The 12387-nt window shown below is 44.9% G+C and overlaps 1 protein-coding gene across 1 annotated transcript in view; it reads left to right on the top strand.

Moving 5' to 3' along the window:
* Positions 1-8239: 8239 nt before the first annotated feature.
* Positions 8240-12387, top strand: part of LOC123506472 (nephrin-like) — a 142753-nt gene continuing 138605 nt past the window's right edge. The window contains 1 exon segment of the mRNA XM_045258583.1: positions 8240-9277. Within this exon segment, the coding sequence (XP_045114518.1) occupies positions 9070-9277 (208 nt within the window). The 5' untranslated portion in view covers positions 8240-9069.

The raw sequence follows: 12387 nt of genomic DNA, 5'->3' as shown, positions 1-12387 counted from the left end.
ATTTGCCTGCGCCTTGTTGCTCCTCTGCCTGCTCGTTTCTCGCCTTGTGTCCAGGCAGGTTCTTTCCTCCAAGTCGATATGAACACCGCGGTTCCTAAACACACAGTCACTGGCTGGGGAGAGTTAAAGAAACGCTTCCTTTTGAATGGTAATCTTTTTTTCTCTCTCCATGGGCCGGCGTCTACAGTCTCGCATTGCCTTCCCTGCCCTGGTTTATGGTCTTGGCGATATTGGTAAGCTCTCCGGAGAACCGCGCGCGCCTGCCCACCTTGTCGATAACAGGAGTAATTGGGTAATGCACCGGAGTTGTTCCCGTCCTCAGGGTGTCGAAGATTGTCGAGTCCACGTCTGCCTCTGCTGCTGACGGCGGAGGCTCACCAGGAACTCCATCGTGTCTAAGGAATGAGGGCCGTCGTGTTTTTAATGGGCCCTAAGGAGTGTTTCATGAGCAATTGTATGTTACGGGCTAGAATCGTGGTCTGCAGAGAAATTGTGTCTTTTTTAGGTAATGGTCAATGTTGGTTGGTTGCGTTACGACTGGAGTGGGTGTAATAATCCTTCGTTCTATTCAGACACTGACTTGTGTTGGCTTTCCTTCTGTAAGTACGTGGGTAAAACTTTACAAGACTAAGAAAAATGTCCCATCCTTTTATTATTTTGTGTTTATTTCTTTTAGGTGGACAGCAGTTAATGTAAGAGAGTCAAGAAATACGTGTGCGTAATCTTAAGAACTTGAAAAATCTCCGTGTGTGCGTGTGTATCTTATATAACTTACAAAGACCCACGGTGTTCCTTCCATTCAGCGAGCTATTATTTGAGCACTGGCAAATACTCCCACTTTTGTCCACGGGAAGGAGGAAAGAGCCGCGAGTTTGCCAGCGCGGTATTTTCACCCATTCTAACGAGCTGCCTTAAGAACGCACTTTAATGACCCTAGTCTTGGGTAATCGTCACGGGGACTTTACAGTTTCGTTGGGTGTATCTTATTGGTGCATTTCGGTCCATTTCTATTGCGTTTCACCTCCTAGCGGAAAGATGGTTTTTGGATCCTTTACAATGGCGTTTGGTGAAGAAAGGAAGAAGCTTTTGGGGGGAAGAAAAGAAGCCAAACAATCTCTTCCCAGAAATTCTTCTTCCTTCCCGGGCCATCCAAAATTTTCTCTTCCTTCCTTTCCTCAACAAAATTTCCTTCCAGTTCCTTTCTTCCCTTTCCTCAAAATTCCATCTCTTTTCCTCTTTTTCTTCCTTTCTCCCCCCGTTAGGCATCACAGAGAAGGCTGGCGATCTATTTTTTTTCCTCACATTTCTTTATGAATATCTAAAAGAGATTTTTTGAGAGTCAATAATGCTTTTGTTAGGCTGGGATTGTTACTGTTGTGGTGTTTTGTTTCACCGGCGGAATAAACCCCCTTGAATGTATTGTTTCTGCATGGTAAGTGAATATCCAGAGAGAGAGAGAGAGAGAGAGAGAGAGAGAGAGAGAGAGAGAGAGAGAGAGAGAGAGAGAGAGACTGAGAATGAGACCAAGAGAGAGAGAGAGAGAGAGACTGAGAATGAGACCAAGAGAGAGAGAGAGAGAGAGAGAGAGAGAGAGAGAGAGAGAGAGAGAGAGAGAGAGAGAGAGAGAGAGAGAGTGAGAGAGAGATAGGGCCAGCACAGTCCTAAGCCCCCTAGCGGTCGTTAAGACACTAAACAAAGCCCTCATTGCGTCCTGACAATAGCATCCGTGCTGCTTTCCTCCTCCCAGAGCAATCGTGTGGCACAAGGCTGATCCAGGGTGGCACGGCCCGGCGCGTCTGGCCTCCTCACTCCCCCTGTCTTCTCTCTCAAGGACACGTCCCCCACGTGACCCACTCAGTGCCTGTCGCTATATTTCTGGCGGTGACGAGTAGCGGCGTTGATGGCAATATTCCAGCGTTTCTGCAGGACGTTCAGTAACACGAGCAGTCTGCAGGAAGCCTGAGTGCATTTCTTCCCGTCTTGCAGTCGCAGCAGTTTTCGTGCAAGACTCGGGATTCTAAAATTTCGTTTTTTACTTGGTTCGTATTGGCCACGCTTGTTTACACTTGACTATTTTTCGCATTTATCTCAGAGTCCCAGACAGCAAGGCTCAACGAGAAAGGAAAGTGGAATAAAAACAAAATGAAATGAAAAAAAATAAAGATAAATCTCAGGATTAGATCACAGACTTGGAAAATGTCTACAAAAACTGAAGCTTCCATCGGAGGAGAGCAAAATAAATCCAGATTCCATTTTTCCATCGAGATAAAGATAAGAGTCACCGCCTTGGGCCGAGCTTAGGAAGGAGAGGAGGACGACGAGTGGCCGATGTATAGCAACTAAGAGCTGAGACGTCCCCATATGTACATTGCCTCACTTTATTACTCGTACAAGAAACCTATTACGGATCAACAACACATTCGGTAGCACAAGTAACTTTCCCAAACTCCACATATTCTCAGGACACCGACTGGCCAGTGTTTACCAACTAAGCCCTGAAACTTTCCAATAGTATCGCTTTATTACTCATACCGAAAGACTGCTCAGGATTAACAACACGTAACACAATTAACCATCCCACACGACTTTTTCCAAATACCGTAGAGTCTCCCGTAACTAACGACGGCGTGTAGTACCTCGAGGGATCTCGCAACGTCAGGACGGTAGCGATGGTGATGGTAGCGAGGCGGTAGTATTGGAGTTAATCCCCAAGGCCGGCATTCCCAGGGCTAAGCTACATAATCTCTCCATCTCGGTGAAAATAGACCAATAAAGGGAGGTGTACGCTATGCTACTATTATGTGCCCAGGTATTCTCCCGGGGACCCGGAGACAGATACGTAACACTGGAGACACACGCGCTTAACATTCTAGGCCGGCATTCTGAAACGCTTTGTCCTTACCGCGACTCCTCTCAAAGGCTCTACCTGAAGTTCCACGGTATTTTACTAGTGCTTTTACGTTTCTAGTAACAAATTAACAAGATTCCCACTTAGTTTACAGGAGAGACAGGCTAATCACTTCTGTGGTCTTTAGAAATACTTGTGATATGAAAGTAGAGCGTTTCAGAATGTAAATCCCAGTATGGAGTCTTGGTCACGAGCACAATAATTACACGAGTACAATGACGCCTGGTGGGGTTCGAATTACACTATTCCGGCATGAGTCCTCAGTCCAAGCGTGCGGGGAATTAACGTGCAGACATCCACTGCTTGGCTTCCGACGTGCCGATGCCTGAGTTTGTGGATTTTCTCTTACTTGGCATCGGAAAACCAGGTTGTGTCCAATCAGTGGTTCGCCTCGTCTGGCTTCATTTAATTTGGGGTTGTTTTCAGTTTGTTTTCTACTTTATCCAATTCGGCAAAAATAAACTTGAAAAAAAAGAAAACCAAACTGCTTTTATCTTTTAATTTTGCACCCTTGAGCTTGTTTATCCCATGCTTTGCTTAATGTGGTATTCATACTGTTTTAAAATACCAAAAGTTCAATTTCTGCCGTCTGCCTTGCGGTAAAAAGAGAAAAATAAACACGGTGGAAGACTGAAATACATTAGATGCTCGATTCTAGCTTATAATCCTACAAGACATTAATTCCTAATCCCTTGAATTTGCTTCACACAGAGTAGTGAAAATTCAAACGGACTTTATAATATCCACACTTTTTTTTTTATTTTTTTATTTATACCATGTGGGCTTTTCACGGGAATTTATGGGCCTTTGAATGTAATCAACGTTTGTGCATCCCTGCATTGCACTGGTAAGAATGTTAATAGACTCAACATATAAGACTCCGTCCCTTTCTTTAATCCTACGTCATTTAAACTACATGCATTACCCAGTAAGGCAAGAACGTTAATAGATTCAAAACACGGATTCCACCTCGTGCGACGCTCGTGAAAGACATTCCGGAAAGAAGAATAAATAACAAGAGTGGAATGCAGTGGTCACCTTCCTTCACCTGGCTTAGCGGTAACAAGGCGCCTCTACGTTTAGTCTGCGGCACGCGATCTATGTGATCTTTAAGGCTTGAAGTGATAATTCCCCCAGCTGATCACAAGGAGTAAGGAGGGATAGACACGCTGCTCTCTTTGCCTTAATTCTCATCCTCTTGTTCGTGTTGGGTATTCATGCACACCTTTTGCAGCTTTATTCTGTTAAAAGCGTGGGAATTTAATGCCTCAGGATGGAGTCCAGGAAAGTTTGGCGTTCCTTAAGAAGAAATTATTAGCATTATTTCTCGAATAGATTAACTTAACACGATATTTTTCGTAATTAAGTGCAGTTTATTTTGTTGTGATTATCTCTTCTTCATGCAGAGAGAGAGAGAGAGAGAGAGAGAGAGAGAGAGAGAGAGAGAGAGAGAGAGAGAGAGAGAGAGAGAGAGAGAGAGAGAGAGAGAGAGAGAGAGAGAGAGAGAGAGAGAGAGAGAGAGAGAGAAACAGCAAGTCAGAGACAGAGACAAAGACAGAAACAGAGACAGGGAGCGAGAGACAGACTAGTATTCTCTCTTTGTCTGCATCATTAAGAAAAAAAAAACAGTGAAGTTCATCTCGCGATTATTATCAGGAAAACTTTCTATTCTCTGTATTAATCCGGCACGGCTGTGAGTTTTGTGAGGACATTTGACGGCGAGGCAGAGGAGAATTAGTGCGTTCTGCCACTTGACTCCTTGAAAGAGGCTGAATTTAAAGATGAGGGAAGTTGAAGACGTTTTTCCTCCTCCTCCTTCTCCTCCTCCTCTTCTTCTTCCTCCTCCTCCTCCTCCTCCTCCTCCTCCTTTTCCTTGTCGTCCTTGTCATCCTTGTCTTACTCTTCAGTGTCCTCGTCCTCTTGTTCTTGTCCTCCTTCAGGTTTTCATTTTTTTCTTCTTCATGTTCTTGTCCTCCTCGCCATCGTCTTCATCTTCCTTCTCCATGTCCTCGTTTTCTTCGTCCTTCTCGTCGTTGTGGTCGTTGTACTTCTCCTCCTCCTCCTCCTCCTCCTCCTCCTCCTCCTCCTCCTCCTCCTCCTCCTTTTCCTCCTCCTCCTCTTCACCTCATCATCATCATCATTAGAAGCATTAGATTCTCCTTTTTTTTTCATGCAATTTGTCTCTAAATATAACATTCTTAAGGTGGAATTTTTCTGAAGCTCATTTGGAATAGTACTGAATGTCTTCTACAAAAAGGAAAAGGAAAAAATGGAGGAAAGAAAGGAAAGAAAAAAAATAAGGACCTCGAGACTCGAATAAATGTCCAACGATAAAAACTGTGAATGTGAGTGATGGATAAAAAAGAATTGAAAAAAAAAGAGAGAGAGAGAGGAACATCACTTGGAAATCTCGGATTCTTGAATTCTAGTGATGGAAAGACACCAATTTCGAAATCTGAATAGAGTTTTTACCGTCAGACGTACCTACGTGTGTGTGTGTGTGTGTGTGTGTGTGTGTGTGTGTGTGTGTGTGTGTGTGTGTGTGTGTGTGTGTGTGTATTTCTCACTTAAGTCCAAACTATCATCAAGTTTGCTTTCATATAGGCCCTTAATATCGAAGAACACCTAATATTTTCCTGCTCATACGACGTGCTACGAGAGCGAAAAAGGGGAGTGTTCCTTGATAAATCAAGGGGACTCAGCCAGCTCCCCTCAGTCCTCACGTCTGTGCCTGCGTTAATGATGGGCAAGGGAGGGTGGAGAAGGCCGAGTGTAAAGTATGGCAGCGGGCGCTGGTGTGGCCAGGATGGGAGGATACGTGGGAGGTGGTGATATGATGGTGATGAATAACACGTTTCATTCGCTCGATTACAGGTCTTGATGGAAGAGAGAGAGAGAGAGAGAGAGAGAGAGAGAGAGAGAGAGAGAGAGAGAGAGAAAGCGTGTGTGGTACGCAAGGCCTTCCTGAATGTGACACTTTTGCGTAGAGTAAAGCACGCGCTGGCCGCCAAGAGTCTCATGACGCTGTACAAGGCGCAGGTGAAACCATTTATGGAGTACAGTCCCCTCACGTGGATGAGCAGTGCCTAGTCCTATCTCTTCCTCTTGGATAAGGTAGAGCAGCGTGCTGAGTGCCTCATTTACTATGCCGGCGGCTAGGGACAGTAGTCCCAGACTGATCGACAGCAGCAGTGGCAGGACACGCAGCAGAGACAACAGTGGCTCCTATCACATGCCCACCAAGACGATTCCAATCACCTGTTTGACAGCATGGAGCACCAGAGACGAGTGGGGGCTCTCATAATGATGCACAAGGCCTAAGTGTCACTAATACCTTATCTTACAAAGCTTCGGGTCACCTGGAGGAGGAGTGAACGCACTACGAGAGCGGTAGTGTCTGACATCCTTCTCGAGGTGCCGAGGTTGTCAAAGAGCCTTCACCCACGTCACCACGGTGATATGGAACTCCTTCACCTCAGCAGAGGACATCACCAGGATGTTCTCAACAGGTGAAGTGTGATGCCCAGCCCTGCCTTCAGAGACTGACAGTGACAATATCGCCGGTTGATGAAGAAGACGAAAAGTCTGACATTGCCACTATTATGAAGTGATGAGAGTGTAATGATGATAGTGTCCCACACAATGACAGTGCAACTGAAGTGTTGATAACGTGTCTGGCAGTGACAATGGGTGAAGTGGAAGACTATTAATGTGCCTGATAGTGACAGTGTACGAGGTGCAAGTGACAGTGTCAAATAGTGACGAGAGAGGTGTGAGTGTCTGGCACTGACAGAGCATGGACTTCCCTCGGTCACAAATCCGTCCCGTGAAGCAGCTTTGAAGATGAACGACACTGGACAGTGTTCGTTCTTAGCTTAACACCACAACTCTCACTGGGAGGAACACTGTATAACATTCCTCTGTGTACATTGTTTTAATGAGAGAGAGAGAGAGAGAGAGAGAGAGAGAGAGAGAGAGAGAGAGAGAGAGAGATTTTTTCTTCGTCTCCCTTTCATTGTTAATTCCGTATTCGGTTCATGTTTTATGCTGTTAGTTTAAAGGAGAAAAATAAAAGTGGTATATAGAATAACTTTAGAAGCTGATGAACATGCATCTCTCTCTCTCTCTCTCTCTCTCTCTCTCTCTCTCTCTCTCTCTCTGAAAATAGAAATGCTAGGAACAAAACCGGGTATAGTTGGGCGGAGATTGAAAGTGAGAAGCGGAGGGGGTCATGTCCAGGGTAAATAAATGACCCGAAAAGAGACTAATAGTGGCGCTTTGTCGCTGTCATTCGCCCGCTTGCATAACTAATGAATAACCCTGATTGGCAACGATGTGTGCGCGTGTCGGCTGAATTTATGCCGTCAAAGGTAATCTTTGTACCTGCATTTCCTTGGCGGAGGTGATTTATTTGGCGTAACAATCGTTCTTCCCTCTTGCAACCCTGGCGGGGCCTCTGACCTGAGGGCAATCAACTGCAGACTGTTGGTAATTGAAAGCGTTGTTTTTCTTTTCCATTTATCAATTGTTTTTCTAAAAAGACATTGTGAGGAAACTTGAGGAGGCAAGTTGATAAAGAGCCTCGACTTGCACCAAGTTCCTAAATCTTCCCAGACTCTGCTGCCCCGCGAGGCCCGCTGCTGCTGCTGCTGCTGCTGCTGCTACTGCTACAACAACTAGTACTACTACTACTACTGCTGCTGTTGTTGTTGCTGCTGCTGTTGCTGATGCTCCGCTTTGTTTTTTTTTTTTTGTTCCTTAATGCTTAATTTCTGGCACAAGGCAGGCAGTTTCCTTGTTTCCCTTTCTTGTCTGATTTATCGTGGTTTGTTTTTAAGTCGTATAGCATTTTCAGCTACGAGAATATTATTAGTACCGAGCAACTTCACTTTCAGAAAGTAAAAAAAAGAATTGAGACACATCATTTATTCTCTTTCAAATAAAGTTTGGAAGTAAGACATTGTTTATTTGTTTAATCGATTCGTTCATCAGCGTACGTACATCAGTGAACATGAATCGATGACAAGTGCGAGGCAGGCCGCGGGCGCCGCCTCGTCTGCCTGGAGAGCTTACCGCCACCACCACCAGGACACGCCTGCCCCCGGGTCATTCACACACCAGACAATTTCACGGGTGGGGCAGGAAAGGCCCTACCTACAAATTGGTGACCTTGATTTTATTTTGCTAAAAAAAAAGGCAAAATTTTGTTCTTTGTTTTGTTTTTTTTGTTTCGACTAATAATTGTCTGTCCACATCTGAACGAAGAGAGAGAGAGAGAGAGAGAGAGAGAGAGAGAGAGAGAGAGAGAGAGAGAGAGAGAATACCTTATTGCGCTGCTCAGACCTCTGCTGCGAAGTACATTAAGGTTTGCCGTGGGGAAAAAAAAATCAACTTAATTCAGTCTCTTCCTACTTCCAAAGATAAATTAAAAGCAAACATGGATCGCCTGCTTTGAGTTACTGATCCTCAAAAATGTATCGACACATTTGGACTCAAGATTTTTACTCTTCTAAGCACACGTAAGTAAACACGCCATGCTTTGGTGTTCCTGCTATAGCGATACTTCACATGGACTCTGGAACACGACGGCAAGGTGAAGATTTGTGAGGTAAAGGCTTTGCTTACTTGGAGGGAGTGTAGGTAACACATTTCATATATGTTTTGAACTGCTTCGAAACGGTTTCATGAGTTTCGAAATAAATTATTGTTGATCTACGTCATAGTAATGAATAAATCATGCCCTTCCCCCCCTCACCGGCCAACACCCCTCCAATCACATGCACTACGCCTGGCGGTGAGGTGACGGGAGGCCGAGGGTGATGCGTCTGCGCTCTCTGACCCGAAAATGATGGGATCCTGAGGGTTGTTGGAGCTTCTGTTGAGACAGCCGGTTCAGTATTGGCCTGGCAGCAGTGAGCGGCGGGTGCTTGGTGGTCGAGCGCGAGGGCAGCTCTCCTCCCTTCCTTCGATAACGTGTGTTGTGTTCTTGCCGGGATGAGTCGTGGCGGCTGAACATCACAACTTCCGGAGTGCGAGAAGGAAGGAGAACCATGGAAAGTAGACGTATGAAGTTGTGATTAAGTTGTGTTGTACTATATCAAACTTCCTCGCTCGGTGGTGCGGCGACACCAAGACACAGGAACGGGAGTTTGTGAGTGTTAATGATCCTGCACGGACCCCGGCGAGGAGCGATGGGCGAGTGTTGCAGTGACGGCGTGGCAGCGGCGGTCATGGTGGTGGTGGTGTCCATGGTAGTGGTGGTGGTGTCGGCGGGGATGGTGGTGGCCCCAGGACCCCAAAGAGGCCAAGATGCTAGACCAGCTCCTGAAAGCATCCTGTCCCGCTACCCCGGCCAGGACGAATTCAGAAGTAAGTGCATTTTTATTTCCTCTTCCTTTGTCAGGTTGCGGAAGCTGCGGGCTCGCCAGGCGCATAATATTTACTAATGTTATTTTGGCTGACTAACGCCGAGAGACCGTAGCTGCAGCAGAGGGGCGTGCTGAATTTCAAGCAGGCTCTAAAGTACTGCCTAGATTAATGCACCACTTGTAATTTCGCAATATTTCCTTGTGCGTTTTGTCAGTGGGGACCAGATGCATTATTTGAAATATTTCCCAACCTTGCCTCTGTGAATATTTTATGGCCGCGTTATGTGAAGGAGACACACAAAAGGTAATAATAATTGTAAATGCAGCGCTGAGTCTGAAGCACGACGATATTAGTGCAATTTTTATACACTTTTCCTTCACATTTTTAGCCTCCCATCCATTCCTTCAAATTCTTCACCGATATTTTTCTGCAGAGCTGTGGTATTTGATTGTAGATTTTCCTTTTGCCTTAGTGAATAATGTAGGACGAGGACACGTAATACCTCACACCGCAATATACATCCCTGCACTAACACCAGCGGGAAAAGCGACTGCCACCACCTCGGGGCCAACCTTGCAATGTACACCACCACCAATTTTGTCCCAGAATTTATTGGTTTGGCTAGTCCTATTGAGCAGGGCGAAGATTTGGTGACGCCTCAGTGCATCCTATACCGAAGTGACGCATCTCCGAAAGCCGATATCGTCTGCCTTTGTAGATGTAACCTGAACGTTATTTTATTAAGAGGTAATGCGTTTGTGGCTCACTAGCGAGTATTCGTGGCTTATCGATGCTGTGCTTTTGAATCTTTCGCCTCTTAAGTTGCATCTGATTTGTCGGGCGTATAAAGAAGAGTTGCTTCAGGTTTGGTAATGGCAAGTGATCGTGAGGTGATATACTTGGTATTTTTTGTCATTAAAGGTTCAGTAATTCTCGATGCTGTGCTTTTGAATCTGTTGCCTCTTACCTTACATGTGACTTGTTGGCTGTGTAAGGTGTTGTTGCTTCAGGTTTGGTAATGAAAGTGATGGTGTGTTGTGATACACTTTAAATTTCTTCCTCTAAAAGTTTACTCAATTAATTTGCGCTAACTACCTCAGACTCCTAAGACTTGTACCTACCAAATGGATTTCTAATAACTGCCTCCGTGATTTTGCAGCGAAGACCTTGTTAGGACACGTGATGTACAGCTACGTGAAATTTGTACCTAAGAAGAAATTGCCTGGAATCTTTCGTTTGGAGAATCTAAAATATACGCGTACTTTGAGTCATCTTGAAATCACTGGGAGAAAATATAAACTTTTGCCACGTGCTTGGATTTAATGTGTTGTTTTTAGGGAAGAGTTTTCGAACATGATTTGTAATGGCAAGATAAAGCATGTCTGTCACTTGTACTCGGTGTCTTAGTTATTAAAAGCGAATTGTCATAGAAGATTTTGTACTGAGAGTTTAAGCTTTGTGGTAATTTCCCTCTCCATGACTCGTTGCCTTGAGAGAGAGAGAGAGAGAGAGAGAGAGAGAGAGAGAGAGAGAGAGAGAGAGAGAGACGTAGTAATTATTTGTCATAAAGGTTTTATGTGGAGAATTAATGGCATGAAGATTGTAGTTGTTATTGTGTTTTCTTTACTCATGACTCCTCGTGTTCTTGCTACTCATATAAATACTTCTCTGTTCACATAAGTACCTCTCGATCCACCGAAGTATTTTATCCACTTAAGTACTTTTTTATCTTCCTAATTACTTTTCTGTTCCTTTCTGTACTCTATCCATATAATTACTTTTCATTCAGCCTCAAATCTATCCACTTCAGTACTTTTCTTTCCATCTCAGTACTTTCTTTTAACCTCATTACTTTTCTGTCAACCATCTAAGTACTTTTCCATCTACCTAAGTACTTTTATATCCCAATTGCATCTAAGTCTTTATCTAAGTACTTTTCAATCAACCTCAATCTATCCAGTACTTTTCTCTCCATCTCAGTTCTCACTTTTAAACTCAGTACTTTTCAATCCACCTAAGTACTTTTATATCCGAATTGCTTCTCCATCCACGTAAGTATTTTTCATCCAGCTAAGTATTTCATCCACCTATGTATTTCTTTGTCTACATGAGTACTTCTCGGGCGCACTTCTAAACTTGCTTGTCGTAATCTTGGAAATTATTGGGAGTACTATTTGCCACGAAAGTGTTAAGAGGTGGACTAAGATCTGCAGTGCTGTACTTTTGTCTTTAACTCCTTCAGGACTGAGATTCTCTCTCTCTCTCTCTCTCTCTCTCTCTCTCTCTCTCTCTCTCTCTCTCTCTTTTTTTTTTTTTTATTTAAACAAAACTTAATACAAAGGAACATGTACCCAAAGGCGCACTGTCGTGTGCTACCTATTCTAAGGGTACTACAATCTATTTCTCTACAATATTTACAAGACTTAAAAATAGATAATATACAAGATGGTCAGCATGTAAATGGAGCACTATTCGTTTCACTTCACTAGCACTATTCACGCACTGCACTACACTGAGTGTCACGTCACAAAGAGTGTCAGAGGAGTTGGCAGTGTCTGTCTCCACTTATGTGCCATCAGTTTGACACTGTGAGTGTTCATCTCCTGGACGTGAGGCACCGCGGCCGTGAACAAGTTCCACATCCTGGAGACGCGTCCTGCGAAGGTGCGTTGATGCTGACACCCGTGGGATCGCGGCACCTCTACGGCGTCACCACCATTGAGCACCGTTCTCGTGCTCCGTGCGGTGACTCTTAGAGGATGACGCAGCCCTGCCAGATGTGGCACTCTTTGCACCTGTGCCTTATGGAACACTACGATCGCCGCCACGTCTCTGCGGTGTTCCAGTGAATCAAGGGGACGCTCAGGCTCTGGGTGAGGTGGTAGTGCAGCATCTACTAGCCGTATGGCGCGGCGTTGGATGCTGTCCAGTCTCCTTCTGTGTGTGGCGGCACAGGACATCCAGGAGAGAGCTGCGTATTCAAGGTGGGGCCGCACCTGTGCCTTGTACAGCAGCAGTCTCCCTTCCTGTCGAGGAAACTGGCGATCCTTCTGAGAGCGGAGATCCTGTGAGAGGCTTTCTTGGCAATGGTTTTGACATGCCTGTCAAAC

The sequence above is a fragment of the Portunus trituberculatus genome, chromosome 20 (genome assembly GCF_017591435.1).
Source record: "Portunus trituberculatus isolate SZX2019 chromosome 20, ASM1759143v1, whole genome shotgun sequence".
In the NCBI taxonomy this organism is placed as follows: Eukaryota; Metazoa; Arthropoda; class Malacostraca; order Decapoda; family Portunidae; genus Portunus; species Portunus trituberculatus.
The sequence above is the reverse complement of the archived record's forward strand: the minus strand, read 5'-3'. Positions and strand labels throughout refer to the sequence as shown.